The sequence below is a fragment of the Lasioglossum baleicum genome, unplaced genomic scaffold (assembly GCF_051020765.1).
Source record: "Lasioglossum baleicum unplaced genomic scaffold, iyLasBale1 scaffold0021, whole genome shotgun sequence".
Taxonomy (NCBI): Eukaryota; Metazoa; Arthropoda; class Insecta; order Hymenoptera; family Halictidae; genus Lasioglossum; species Lasioglossum baleicum.
Genome location: NW_027469081.1, coordinates 5,415,215 through 5,431,153, shown reverse-complemented (window position 1 = coordinate 5,431,153; position 15,939 = coordinate 5,415,215). Strand labels below are relative to the sequence as shown.

Here is a 15,939-nt window from a genome sequence, read left to right as displayed (position 1 = left end):
CGGAACCTTATGATGGCATGTAACTATTTCTTATTTATTAATTGAAAAAAATAATGTCTCCCGGCGCCATTTTTCTATCCCATTCTAGATCCCCTAAATGATATTTGTTCCGTTTGACAGGAGATCGAATTTAATAACTAGACTGCGGATTTTATGCATTTATGACAAAAATGGATAGTCGCAATTTAAAACAGTGATCAAATGAAAAACATTTAACAACATCAATGTGTTAGTTGCAGCTGAAAAACATTACCGAAGAATGAAAGAAATTATTACTTGGCTCTTGTTTGTCGCAGTCGTTGCAAACAATTTTTATTTTGCATAAAATTCCGCAGTCTATTAATAACTTTCAACTGAGCCTGAAAACTAACGAAACATTTGGTGAATTTTCGGCCGAAGTGTTGACTGTGAATCCGATTGTGTGTTGTGAGGTAAATAATGTCGAGCGTCGGTTTACAACAGGGAAATAATGAAAGTTTAGTGCGTTGTAATCCGCGGAGTGTCGAATTACAAGCATTAATCGAATGCAAAAAGTTACGCACTATGTTGGACGAAGTTTATTAGCCAGCAGTGGACGCGAATGTGTCAATGTACTTGTAGTTGATTAGTCGGTTAGTTACAGAGAGAAACGAGGAATTCCACCGCGGTGTTAAATACGACCGTTTCGACTCCGCCATTAAAAAGCCCGTCTAAAAGGATCGCGTAATCCTAATGGCATGTGCTACCGAGGGAGCACGACACTTCGGCTTCAATGGTGTGCCGCGTAAAATGTCACACGTACAGACGTACGTAGGCACACAAAGTGGGCAGGAAGAGGCCGTTAGCCGTGCGATATCATGGTGTAGTATACTACAAGGAGCGTTAGTATAGACGATGGTGAAAGGGCAAAGCGGTTTGCAACAAATTGCAAGTAACCGTCGCAGTCAATGCACGAAGGGAGACCATCGGAAGCGATATGTAATGAGGTTTTACTGATTTCACTGGCCGGCTAGAGAACGAACGTAGGTGACTGCTTCATGATTCAGATAGAGTTTACGAATCCGGTATCCATTACAAAACATTCGTTTTAACTGTACATCCAGTTAATGGCAATTATGGCTTTCTAGCTGGTTTCGAGTTTCGAACAGAGTTGGGCAAAAATTTAATCAACGATTGACGAATAAATTTCTACTTCAATCGTTAATCGCAATTAACACTTAAACTCCTACTTTAGTTGTTAATTGCGGTTAACGATTACATTCTTTTCAGTTACAATCGTCAATCGGATAATTAATTAATGATTAACTGTTGAAATTTCGAAATGAAACACGGAATCAAAACTGTATGCATACTGAACAAAAATGTAAACTGATTTTCTCTGTTGAGATATATTTCTCTCCATTATCCATCTCCGCTCTTTGTCTCTCTCTCTCTCTCTCTCCTTCCTTATTACAATTTATGGATAGACCTTGTGGCGATTAACTTCATCAATCGATTGAATGAATCGTGTATTTTTCAATGATTACCTTTTTAATCGTACACATTAATCAATCAATCCTGGTTAAAAGTTTAATCGATTAATGCCAAAGTCTGGTCTCGAAGCAAATTACCAGCAATAAAAAAGAATATACATAATATTATACAGGGTCATCCGTTTTTAAACGGCCAAACGTTAACCAGCTGTAGAGGACCCCAAATGGAACAACTTTTACCCCTATCACTTTTTTTTTTAATCCGAAGATCATACAAAAAAGTTTATTTAATAAAAAAGATGCCCCTACTTATTTTAAACTAAACAAAGGAAAAACCATCAAGATTCATCATTGGAGTCCTGAGATATTTAATTTTATGTAAACTCAAAAAATGATGGTTTTTTGCAATTATCTGGAAATCAAGGCCGAAACAAAAAAAGTGATAGGGGTAAAAGTTGTTCCATTTGGGGTCCTCTACAGCTGGTTAACGTTTGGCCGTTTAAGAACGGATGACCCTGTATAAGCATTTTCGTCTAGTTAACCCTCCATATGCTATGGAATCACTCGTGACAGGGGTAGTACAGTTTTCTTCCGATATAAAACGACGCTGTTTATTTCAATACATATTAGAACATCTCCTCTTTTTCTTCTCGTTTGCTCGACACCGCTTTGTGCCACTTTATAGTTTGTCGCTACGTTCGAAATACGACGAAGGGTAGTCCCGAGCTATCGTTTTATATCGGAAGCAAACTGTATTAATGAAATATAGGTGTGGGTTAGAAATTACTCCGGCATAGGCCTAGAGTTAGCAGGAGTCCAGGGGTCAATAGATTTATCTTTTTAATTGGACAAGAACATGAGTAGAGCCAGCAGGCATAATAAACCAGACGGGAAAAATGCGAAAAACTGAGCCCCATCTGGCCCTCCAGCGAGCCAGAAGTTGAGGGAGGAACGGGCATAAGTCCTAGTGTGGTTTTTTTTGTGGGTATTGGGGAAACCGAGCCCCACACTACCTTTCGGGAGGAAGTAGGCAAATGTATTTTTTCCACGCGTCCTTAAACTAAAAAAAAAAGAGTTAATAGATTTTTGGTTGTGGACAACATGTGGGCAGTAAAATCGGACATTTTATATCCAACAACTTACTCTATTAGCGACACGTATCAATTCGAATAAATTGGAGATAAATCTGCAGAAAATCGGACTGTAAGATGGCGGTATACCCGCGACTGGAATTGTAGAGAAAATATTTTTTTCGAAAATAGAAAAGCACAAGCGGAATACAGATTTCTACGGTGCATTGCGAAGATATAATCGCAGCTACACTAGTAGATTCTCCGGAGAATCGTAAGGGACTACAACGGAAATGATATTCCGGGAACGTGCGTAAGAAAACGGCATTTCGTATGCAACATCCTAATAATTTACCATGTTTAAAGCGCTTTTCGTACATTTCGTGCAGTATACATTTTGCAGAAAATACTCGGAACGGGGAATCTCAATACGCGGCGGGTTTGGCGAGATCTCTCGAACGAGCTTGCGGAAAAATCCGAGAACCGTACGTCGTACCGTTTCCGTGCAACTAATGCTTGTTAGTTGGCAAACCTGCGCGCATGATAAGGTGCACACCGGAATAAGTTCTGTACAGTTAGAAATTATTCTGCAGGCGAGTTTATCGAGGCACGTCCACGCTCGAAGAAAATTATATGTGTCTCGGTGATAAGCGTTCTTGCATTCGACCGGCGAATTGTGGACAAATCGTGTACGCTTTCCGCGTGCATACTGATCTCGCACGAAATCAGCCCCTTTTTACAGAAACTGCTAATCAAATGTTTCAGGTTATTTACATAGTCCGCCCTATCGTTTTTGGGGTGTTGTTGGCCATTCATTTATTAATTTTGACGGCTATCAACCACGAACAGGCAAATTTATTATTAGACTGCGGATTTTATGCGTTTATGACAAAAATCAGAAGCTGTAATTTTAATAAGTAAAAGCGCTACAAGAATTTTAACATACTATTACGTTATTTTCAACTTATTGAACGTATTAAAAAACCTATGAATCTCTATTTCACTCCTGTTTGTGCAGTGCAGCTAGGACTTTGATTAAATAAATGAAAAAGTTTGAGATTCTATATGTATATATATAATGAGCAAATGAAATGATTATATAAATCAATTATTCAATACCTTAGATTTTGTAAATTTTGTATTTTAGATGACCAAAGTAAGTTTATTTAAAAGTTGAGAAGCACTTCTTCAATGTAGCTCTCAGTACGAAAACGCTAATTAGAATGTTATTACTAGGCTACGGATCTTTATGCAAAATAAAATTTTTGTACATCGATTGCAAGCTATAGGAGCTGAGTAAAAATTTATTTTCCTCATTAATGATTTTTATATGTTAATTCTCTCTTAGTCTTTTCCCTGTTTTGAATTACACCTGCTCATGAATGCATAAAATCCGCAGTCTAGTTATTACGTTTTCATGAAATGCAAGAGATTGTTGCGAGGAACATTTAATTCGATCGGAATAATGAATCACGTAGAAACAATTAATTATCGAGGAATTTTCTTCTCATTACAAGAGAGAAACTAAATCACTAAGCTGCGCGTGCATACATCGTGAAATAATTAACACGAGACCCTTACCCTCCTCGGCGAGGGCATAGAAAAAAACCATCATTGTAACACGTCTCAGCAATTAATTAACTGTCAGAGCCGCGGGCCGAAGAATGCTTATTGTGAACGATTTCTATACGGATGTGCCTTGTTTGTTTAATATATATCTATCAACCTTCGTATCCGTCAATTTTTTAATAAAACATGAAAGACCGCTGGATTTTAATTGCATTTTTTCGTTGACAACGAAATGTACGATTTTGTTCAGATTTTTCGATTGTTGTAATCGTGTAGCATCGAAAATATTTCGAAGCTTCATTTCACAGAGCTGTGTTTACACGAAATTTGATCGTTGCCTTAATTATGTAATTTATCGTTAACAATATATTTTCATTTATCGAGTAGGTTTTATGTCATTGAGATAAATCACGATGTTTTTCAGTTAAATTGACTAATTAAAGTGTAACAAACATTCTGTGGCAGGTATTGTTAACATTCGATACACTGAATGGGTAGAAATCATTGATTTAAATTTTGTATCTTACAATTACTGAAATGACATGAATGCTTTTCTGGAGAATTATTCATTTTCTGTCAATTATTCTTGTAACTCTTACAAAATCTCAAAAATGAGTAACTTTGACTTTTTCGTATTCCATAGTGTTAAAATGTACAAGCTGTTCCATAATATGTTCCATAATACGTGAACATAACTTTAGTAGTGGATTTTGTCATTGAATTTGCACGTATGATTTCGTTATTATTTAATAAATTATCTGATCAAGCAAGACGGTAATACATATTAGTTTATCAATTTTTTAAATGCACACCTACGTAAGATGTACTCTAATAATTTTTATTTAGGGGAATATAGTGATAAGTCTAAATAATGGTCTAGTTTAAAATTTGTCGGCTGCAAGTATGCGAGTTGGGGTACACGTCGCGTCTTGAACTGACGTAAACCCCACCTACCATCATTTAGAATTTAGATGTATGATGTTACAACGACAGAAATAGAATTATAAAAGGGTCAATGAAGAATGATCACGGTGAAAGAATACCGTATAATTGACCGTTGAACATTCTATGGAGTTTCGCTAGAAATCTCGTCCGTTGTATGGGTGACAGTTGCGGCAATGTCTTTTCTTGACGAATAATTAAGTAATCGAGAGCGTCGGAACGTTGTTACGGTCGATTAAAATTAATTGGCGGCTGCATGATACGGATCTACGTCGGTTAATCCGTTTTGCGGAGATTTAATAATGACCGGAGCCGGTTAGCAATAAGTGCCCTCGTTACATCGTCGCTCACCAATCGACTTTCATCTTGATGCGCTGCGACAGTGCATCCCGGGTAGCTTCTTACGCGCAGCACACCGAAAGTTATGTGTAATAACGCTGAGTACCTTAAGAGGCAACTTTCTTCCGTGATAGCTGCGTAAGCGCGGCAAGTTTCACTGAGACCGGCCGTTCATGCAATTTCGCCTCGTGGATAATTCATGCAGCCAATAAAAGAGGAGTAGGTCAAACTTGCTTTCGGAGTACCCTGCCACGTATAATCGGTCCCGCGGTGCATGACATGGCGAGATTAAAATTACAATATTTCGGATTGCTTCCGATTGACAGTTTTCTAATCAAATACAATTCTGAACTACCTACAGTGAACCAAACTAGTATTCGGACACTTTTAAAAGGACGATAACTTTTTTAATATCAGATCATACGACTTTCTTTTGAGAAGTTAGAGCAATTAGTTTATTACACAAATCGTGAAAAAAATATATAATAAATTTCATGATTTCGGCGCAGGGTTCGATCATTTACAATAATAAATTTTTCGATCGAGAAGAATTCACCTTTATCGTGAAAAAAATGTTTGAAAAAATTGTAATCGGTCGGAATTACAGGGAAAATACTAAAAGTTGTTGTTTACAAACTTTTTTATGGGGCCTAAATTGAAATTTGAAAAAATACATTTTGAAGGGGTCTGTGTTAATTGTGTACACACACTGAAAATTTCGTCAAAATCGGTCAACGTTGCAGTAAGCTACAAACGCTTAAAGATGACGAAAATTGCAGTTTCTCACGATTTTTTTTTTATAATTATAAGAATAAATAGAATTTCTTTGTTATTTTTATTGAAATAATGAAATAATTTTATCAATACCTTTTTATAATATCCCGATACGTTCTACATATTCTATGGAATGTATCCGTCAGCAACTATTATTATACACTGTAACGTAAAGGGAGGAGTTGCATAAATTATATTTAATAACTTTTGTAACTATTACCGGACAAAAGTTTTCTTGGCGGATATTGTATTGCACAATGTTAAATAAGTTGAGACTACATTTACGTCGGTGTATCATGTGAGTTTGCAACGCGTGAACGAGGTTGCAAACTGTGGGAGCAAATTGTATTAACAAAATTTAATTAAACCCACTTTTCCTAGACAAATACCAGCTTCTATTACGAGATGTACCATATTTTAACTTTACCCTGCACTGTAATGATAATAACCGAAAAAATTTCTAATTATTAGACTGCGGATTTTATGCATTTATAACAAAAACTAATGCATAGAATTTAAACCAGTGGGTATATTAAAACAATTTAAAAACATCATCGTATTAGTTTTAGCTTAATAAAATAATTAAAATAAGAAAGATATTATTTAGCTTCTGTGTCTTGGAGTCGACACGAAAATTTTCTATTTTGCATAAAGATCCGCAGTCTAGTAATTATTTTATATTCTTGTATTATGTCTAGACAGCGGATATTTATGCAAAATAAAACCTTTCTACCTGAAAGGCAACAAACTGGAGTGAAACATACATTTATTTTCTTCCATAATATGTTTAATAAGTTGAAAGTAATATAACATTAATTTGAAATTCTGCTAATATTACTGTTTTAGATAACATTTACTAATTTTTGTCTCATTATGACTGTAACTTTTGACTGTTTGACTTTTAACTGTTACTTACAATTAGAATGCAACTAGGTCTGCTGACCACGTGTTTGCAATCCAACGGTGTGCGGTAGTGTGCGGCAGTGTGCTTTCCATCATTTTTAAAGGTAACACAAGTTTCGAGATATTCTGATCAGAGATATTCTGTTCAGAGGTATTCTATTCAGAAACATTCTGTTCTTATTCATGCATATGTTACTGGCAGGCTTAGTATGCTCTGTCTCTGTCGGCACAGACAAAAGTGGTGGCAGAAACGACCCCGGGTGTGAGCAGTTTTTGAAAATGTGAAAAAACTTTATTAACCAAAGTTGGAATTTGCTAGGAACGTTCGGTGGCGTTTCGTAGCAGTGCGCTATTGTGTGATTCATCGGTGACCCACGCTGGGTGGAACTCGGGAAAACTGTGTGTCACACCATTTGCGGTCGTTTCTGGGGCGATTACAAAAAATCCGTTCCATTAGCGGTCAAGCGAACGAAGTGGCGAAGCGTGCAGGGTAGTGCTGCTTGCGGTTGTTCCATTTGCGGTTACAAATGAAAGCGCGACTTCCGTTCATAGGGTTCTAGTTTGCACTTTGACTACACTTCCACACGGCGAAAGTGTCCAGCAGTCTAAGAAGAAGCAAGTAGGTACATCTTTTGTAGGTTCATCGATCGCCGATATCGCCAATTTACGGGCTACAACAGACCCTCGATAGACCGTTGATACATTTCTTGCTAAATATTTTCTATCAAATAAATTCCTTTCGAATAATTAGGTTGTTGCATATGAGATGTCCGGCAATTTTCTTTCTGAGTAAAGTTATTGATCAAAGTAAGCGCGATTGTAATTAATAGACTCCGGATCTTTATGCAAAATAAGAGGTTTGCACATCAGTTGCAAGACACAGAAGCTAAATACAAATGCATATATGTTTTTCAGTAATAATTTTAATGTAGTGAAGATAATATGTTCATACACTCAAAGCGTTTGAATCTTTTCGCTGTTTTAAATTGCACCTACTCATTTTCTTCACAAGTGCATAAATTCTACTTCTCCCTACAGTTTTACATCCTTCCTTGTTTACTCGAAGTTGTATTAGATTTGGGAAAAAATCGAAATTTTCGTTAACGAGAGGAAAGTGGAGGGTGTGAAATAAACTTCAGTAAATTGTACCGTGTATTTCCGTACGAATGACACGGCAGACCAAAGATAAAACGTAAAAGAGAATAAACTGTTTCCATTTGAGGTCTTGCATTCCAGCAAATCTTCAAAACATTTGAATATCCTCGTGAAAATTCTTTTGAAAAAAATGTTATGAAAAGCGAAATATTAACCGCAAAAATTCCTTTGTAGATCTCGTTCTGCATGTGAAATAACTTCCTACCCGGTTGCACCATCCATCCCCAGAGACTCTGCATAAATACCTCAACCATTTTGTTTTTGAGAAGCGAATTATCATCACAATTGAATGAAAGTTACCCTGAGCGACAATGAAAATTTTGCAAACGAAAGAAACAGTCAAGCAGATTAAGGTAAATTAAAAACTCTAAATAAACTCAGAACTCTGCAATGTAAGAATTTATACAATTTCTTTAAAACACTTTAGAATCGCTAACGAATTAACACTTTCAGAGACCGTTTAAGAACGCAAAGCGTGCTACAAAATCTCTTGCTTTAATGAGAGAGAAGCAGAGCTTCACGCGTATACAAATAAAAGAACAATAGTCTTATTCTTCAAACCTTTAACTACATCGGACAGCAAAAGTTTCACGGGGCTTACGCAAAATTTTGAAATCGACTTTTCTCCGACTTTTCGGGCCAAACACCCCACTGTGCGCCGTTCGAGGGTTATTATTCGGATAGAAGCGAGGGAAATCTCGGTTTCAAACGGTGTCCCCGATCGAGTTAGTTTGGAACGTTATTATCCCCGATCGTTTGGAAACGGAGCGTTTTCTACTCGACACTTTTATTTCTATCGGAGTAAGCGTTCTCGCGATTAAGCACACGGAAAAGTTTCGCCGAAAGTCGGTCACACTTTCGCCGGCGACCGCAAATGAAGCAGCTGTAAGTACCGGTAGCATCCCCTAAGTTCCGGCACACTTCGGGTTCTATCGGGGTTGGGAATCGATTCTCAGCGACAACCGCTTTTGGCATCGCTCCTTGAAAGACTGATCGTCGTCTGATCTCAGCTACGACTTTTGCCGATACGCTCGTGTACGTCGAAGTAACGCCCGGATGGTAGCGTATCAGACGACATAAACCGATACATAAATTCCAATTTATCCCCACACCCCCACCTCCTTCAAACCCCGTAGCACGTTGTGCGAACCGTGACGATGTTGTGCAGTGTGTCGAATGTCATAAATCGATTCCAGGATACATTTACATTGGTCCGATAGTCAGCTATCGCGTATACATAGCCCTGAAGCTTGTCTAATCGAAAAAAGTGAATCGCTGATGGTACAATACGCCGAGCTGACAATGAGCTATTCGCCGGGATGGCACCGAGAGTACAAGCACTATCGATACTCGATAACTAAATTGCGGATGTTTATGCAAATTCACATTTTTACCGATGCATTTACAAACCCTGCCCACTGGCAGTAACCCGCTTCTTAATCCTCGTGAGCCGGTTGCCTTCGACGATTTCATAGCTGCCACCTCTTTTTACGCACACACTCGGACAGAAAAGTCTTTACACATCCTCAACCCCTTGCCGCACCACTTTCTTTATGGTTACAGTGACGTCGTTATCACCAAAAACGGCACAGAATATATGTATACATATTTTGTATAGCTACACTTATTCCAATGCTTAAATATTGATTAGAAAAGAATTAGTTCGCCTAAAACGAAAGGCACAACATTCGTATTCGTTAGAATTTGTTTGAAATCTTTATCATGAGACATTATAACGAGACAGATCATTATAATACGAAAAAATATAGGCCACATTGGAACGATTTTTACGCGAGCTTGTTCATTGTTCCGAATTTTGTTCAGATTTTTCTTTTTTGTTTTGTAATTCTTTTATTGTGTCATTATAACCTCATTCAGTGACCATTCCTTTTCAAGTGTATACATAGTATTATATTGGAAAGCTCTGAATTTTGCGATTAATTTGATATAAAAATTCAATACTCGTGTTTAAAAAATATGTACATATAAATGACTTTGTTTGAGAAAATGTGGAGGTCGCGAACTTAGTAGCAAACCTAATACAAGAAGTTTGAAGTACTACTCGGTGTCGAATATTTTAAATTGTCAATTTCTATTTCGTTATATAAATTTCTTTGATTTTATCGAACTTGTGAGGTTGTCAGTGACTTCACGAGTCACTACGAGTCTTAATCTGGCGACTCTGGTTCAGCATCAACGTAGTCAAACTTTTTAAATACGTTGAACACTATACTATAGTCGATGTGCACTTTACACTTACTCGCGCTCGTTCGTTTATACTTCTCGCAAAAAATAACAAAATCGCATTTAGCTCGTACAAAAGACACTCGTTAAATCTTTCTGAAAGATTTCACCGCATGAAGTCGAATTAGCTTCCACGCGTTTCGCAACAAGTTACCGCGCAGGAAATGTTTATGGACAGCTGAATATTACAAGTTTATGTTCCATCGTGCAAAAATCCGGGGCTCTCGAGATTTCAAATATGGCTGACCGCTTTCCGGACAAAGCAACAATACTAACTCCCTCTCGTCTCATTCATGAACCGAGGGAGCTCGTAAGAAGTATTCGATGTGAAAAAGAAAGAGAACAAAGTGTGAAAAGCGAGATCGAAATGCTTCGCGGAGCGACTAAGTAGTCGTTATGGTCTCGTGGTCGAGGGAAACGCGTTTATAAACGGTTCTGATGCACCGATATGGCATACACGTTGCGTACCCTCAGTTTCGCTCGACGAGCGAGTGCCCGATGCAAATTTGATTATACCGGAAAATTGATGGCGGCTGATAACCCCTATGAAATATGAATATGTTGAAGTTTATAAGATCTCTTCGCACTTTGAATCGTGTAAAAATACAAGCTTGTAGCGGAGCGGCGCGCGGCAAGTACCGCCATCTTCGAAATAAGAGAAAGCGCGTTATCCTCTTCTCGTATACTTCATCTGCTTGTATCAAATAAATCTTTATCAAAAATATTTATCACCTCTGCAGTGTGGAGGGAGCGCAATAAATTGAACATAAAATGTGCTAGCACACCAGTGACGGGCGAAAAGCATTTCAAAAAATATTCGAATTACAAATATGTCATCAATTTGTATAATAATTTACTATTTTTTTCCAATGCGAAATGTATTTAGACATTGTATTCGATTGTTATGCCACTGCAATACATAATCAGTGACGGGCGAAAAGTATTTCAAAAAATATTCGAATTACAAGTACGTCATCAATTTGTACGTCATACTTCTTTTTTCGAATTGCGAAATGTATTTAGTAAAAGCATTTCAGAAAATATTCGAATTATAAATAGAATTGGATATTAGGACAGATAACATTAATTCCGCAATTTATGTTGAGTAATATAGTAAGAACTTTTTAAATTATTCGTAGATCTAAAAGTTTTCATGTAATTCGTGAACCAACCAGAATTCCAACAGTTTAATTATCGAATACCAGAGAGAATTTACTGTGCAATAAGTGACGGATTTAATTTCAAGCTTAAGGTGAGGATAACAGGTGTTAGTTTCAGACGTTTCGAGCTTATTATATAATTAACTTCGATAAATGGACTCCCATTCTTCAAAGTTCGCGTGGTATTAAGCTCGTGTCATAGTGATAATAGAACTTGTGCAGTAGTAGTGAAAGTACTTAAAATACCCATGTTCGTGAAGTATCTTTTTCTTTTTGAAAGCCGCGTTCCTCTACAAAATTATCAAACTTCTTCACAGAGTCGTTACCCCAAGAAAGTACAAAGTTCCCGAGTTATCTTGTTTTTACCTTAAACCAGATATTTCGTATTAACAAGAGCAAGTAGTATAATATTTACAAGAGTTTATACGATTTAAAATTTCAACGCGATGAATAATAATTGTACGATTTTTTGCGAACAGTCACATTTCATTTTCTTGAATGATAATAGTGTTCTTTAAATATAAAATATTTAGATTTTCATCAATGATTAAGATAGTATTGCATAACACAGTGATTAATGACTTTTGATGGAGATTATTGATCATTATTTAAAGACACTGTTATATTATTTTCAACCTGCTAAAGATTTCACCCCAGTTTGTCGCCATTAATCTATTGATTAATCATTATCAATGAATCATGCTCGATTGAAATCGTGAAAAGCAGCCGGCATATAATGCGTTGAAATGGATGAAATTTCTTATTTGGAAATAAGAAAATAATGGCAGCGATGATAATAATAATGAATTTTGTGAGTTTGATTCCGAACCGAACGAACTGCCAGGAAATACGAATACTTCGCGAACTTCTTGTTCGGATTACTCTAACCCGACTTGCGTCAAGACACGCAATTTCTTAGATCGGGACAGAGTTAACTAAAGCTGTACGAACTGTTCCGCGTAACGGGAAACTCGTGACGTTCCGGAATACAGGTTGTCGTCGTCGAAGGAAAATTTCGAGTCCTCCGGTTACGAACTGTTCTAACGAGCGGAAATATGGGCTCCGAGGATGTTGCATCTAAGATTCAGGAGTTCGATGAGCCATTTAATCCTCATGCGTTGTTACGTCTAATTGTTTTCAAAACTGAATCGTACATTTTAATACAGAACTACTGGCGTATTCGTAATAATAATAATAATAATTAGATCTTCACACATTCATGGACCCCGTTTTGTATTTGATTTCATTAATAATAGTCAATTTTATTTGTACAAATTAGAGCATTTAATTTGTTGCAATCATTTTAATTTGACTCGAAGAAAATCTTTAGTAAACGAGCAAATTTTTTCATAAGGTCATAAAATCCTCGTTAGTTTAGTGATAACTGTATTACTTCTTATAACTTCAATGGCCCAATTTGTTCATTAATATATTCTACTGATTTTGTTTTTTGTGGAATAGCCTATAGAAAGCGTTGTTTAATTTTAGGTATTAATTACAAGCAATTTTTTCATCTACAGTAGAATTTGTTAGAACATTTGTTATTCAATTATTGGATTGAGAAGGGGGTAATCTCGTTTCCAGGATTGCAAAGGTGCAGGATGCGTCTTCTCATTTTTTGATAATGCAAAGATGATGTTTTTCAGTAGTCAAAAGCGCTAGATACAAGATCAATCTAGGCCGCAGTCGCACTCAAAAGTCCTATTTCTACGTTTACGAAGCGTAATTTGCATTATTCCGAAGCATAAAGCTGCGCATGTAGCTATTTTCATAAAGCTGCGACAGCTACATGCTGCCGAATAATGCAAAAACGCCTGGCAAACGTAAAAATAGGACTTTTAAGGGCGATTGCGGCCTAGATTGATCTTTCATCTAGCACTTTTGACTATTGAAAGACCTCATCTTTGTATTATCGAGAAATGAGAAGACGCATCCCGCACCCTTGCAATCCTAGAAACGAGACTACTCCCTTAAACCGTTCTTTTAATCTATTATATCGATCTTTATGGGCAATGTGTTACATATCAGTTATACCACCAGTTTCAATCGGTAAAAATGTAACTACAACTCTCTTTAAAAATGCAGAAATGCTCTACCTTTCAAAAATATTTGATTACTCGGGGCAATCGTAGTTAAATCGTAGGCAATCCTAGTATAAAAATATATTAAATATATACATATTAAAAAATATGTATTGTTCTGGATTCTAAAAAATTTCGATATCTTTTCACAAAAGAATTAAATGCCTAAAGAACAATAAAATATTTTTGACCGGTAATGTATACAATAATAGTAATATATCGCAAAGTATTTGAATAACTTTCTCGCACCGAGAATAACGTATTCACTTCGCGTTGAAACTTGTTTGTATCCACTCTATAGGGGTTAGTTAAATAGAACAATAACCCGCGCGATCTGCATGTAGAATTATTCTTTCAGTAGCATCCGCTGAAACTGAAACTTTCAATCCGACTGAATAGTCACGGTAAGTCTTTGGAAAAATGGTATTTGTTTCGGGAGAACGTTGCATCAGAGTTTGGAGAACGAAAGAAGAGAATCCAAGCGAGCGACAAGTGTGCGTCGTACAACGTTTCATAGTTTCGATGGGAATCAATTTAGCATAGAAAGAATCTAGTAAGAGCAGTTTGCGTTAGGGATAATTACCTAGTTCGTAGCCGCAGCCTTTGTGTTTCCCATTCGTGATGTCCTGGAACAGGGTTTTGTCGGCGTCACTGTCGTGGAGTTTGGTCGCAACAGCGACACAGAGATTTTTCGTGGCATCCCAGGCGCAATGGGGATCCTGAAGAGCCACGCAAGCTGCACACGTGGACGCTGCCGGCGCGTCACAATGGTGAAGAGGAACAGCGCGAATTTCGGAGTCGGCGAACACGACCAACTTGCTCGCCTCACCTGCCAGATGGACCACCAACAGGTCCTGGATCGCTTGTCCTAAACAAGTCAGAAATTCACGTTATTAGAACATTCAATCAAGTCAGTAAATGAGTCAAAACATTTTATATTTTACCTTACCTTAATCAGGACATATGTATTTCCTTGAATGGAGCGAGTCCTGAGGTTATTTGAAGTAACAAAGCCACGGAAGACATTTTTGCAAAGGAAACAGTTACTTCAAGTGACTTCAGGAATCACGCCTTTCAAGGAACAAGCCTTTATTGTACAACATTTTTGGAACACTCTGTATATGTATACAGTCTATAAAAGTAGATTGATTTACGTCTGGTTAGGACTCATTTTAATTGGAAGAATCCCAACAATTCATTGCTACCACATTTCTCAAAAGGTAAGAGAGAAGAATATTAAAAATAAATACTTTAATGTCTGTAACTGCAAGTGAAGAAGAAAATATAACAAAAATAATACTTTTGCAGTGTATATATAGGATTACGGCGACAAAATATTCTTAATTGCTACTGATTATCAACGAAATGGTGATATAATCTGCCAGTCTAGTACACAAAGAGATGGGGAACGAAAATTGCTTCTTCATTAAATTTATGAAAATGAAATATTACTAGAAATTGTTTTCTTAAAGACATAGTAGTTTTTCCATATATATGTATTGTATTGAACTATTTGCAATCGTCAGCAGTGAGTTTTCTTAACCCTTAAGTGAGCCATTAGGGCTCAAATTTATGCTATTAAATATTTAATGTGTAACTATTTGTGAATTTAGATAAGATTTGACTACATCACTACGTTTCTATTTACCATTTCCATAGAGACGATTATTGACAATACATATAACATGGAATAAATTGAATTGAGTCATTGCACTTCTAATGTTTCACTAAATATTTTGAAGATCCACTTAAAGGGTTAAGCTTGATTCCTCGAACCGCAAGAATAATATTAGATTATATCTGTCGGTTACAAGAAATGCTCGGTAATCGATTCCAACGTTTTCCATTCGCTTGTACTCATTTCGCCGATCCAATTTCCTCGTTCAATCCCAGTTTCCCATTAAACAGTTCGAAACACCGGCATCGAAATCTGCATTTAGTTTGCTTGAATCGCTTGCTTCGTCACGTCAAACGTAAATTTTTGCCCGGACCCGCGGCCGACACGCGCGGCAGAATAAATCACACAAATAATCGAATATTTGCTTGCAAGTCCGTGACAGTTCATCGAACGGGTCGGAGAGCAAACGGTGCTTTACTATTTTTTCAACTTTTTTTTTTTGTTTTCCCGTTGGCCTCCTCCCCATCGGCGAAAGTCAACGGGACGAGACAGAAACGGGCGTGGGGAAAGCTGGGAGAAAAATTATGCGGGTAAAATCGAATGGCGCGTCACGCGATCGCGCATATACAAAAG

At 37.0% G+C, this 15,939-nt stretch overlaps 1 protein-coding gene across 3 annotated transcripts in view; it reads right to left on the bottom strand.

The window, feature by feature from the left end:
• LOC143219076 (semaphorin-1A) overlaps positions 1 to 15,939 on the bottom strand; it is a 649,895-nt gene that overhangs the window by 4,485 nt on the left and 629,471 nt on the right. For all 3 annotated transcript variants that reach the window (XM_076444869.1, XM_076444871.1, XM_076444870.1), the window contains one exon: positions 14,272 to 14,556. In XM_076444869.1, the coding sequence (XP_076300984.1) occupies positions 14,272 to 14,556 (285 nt within the window). The remainder of the gene's footprint in view (positions 1 to 14,271; positions 14,557 to 15,939) is intronic.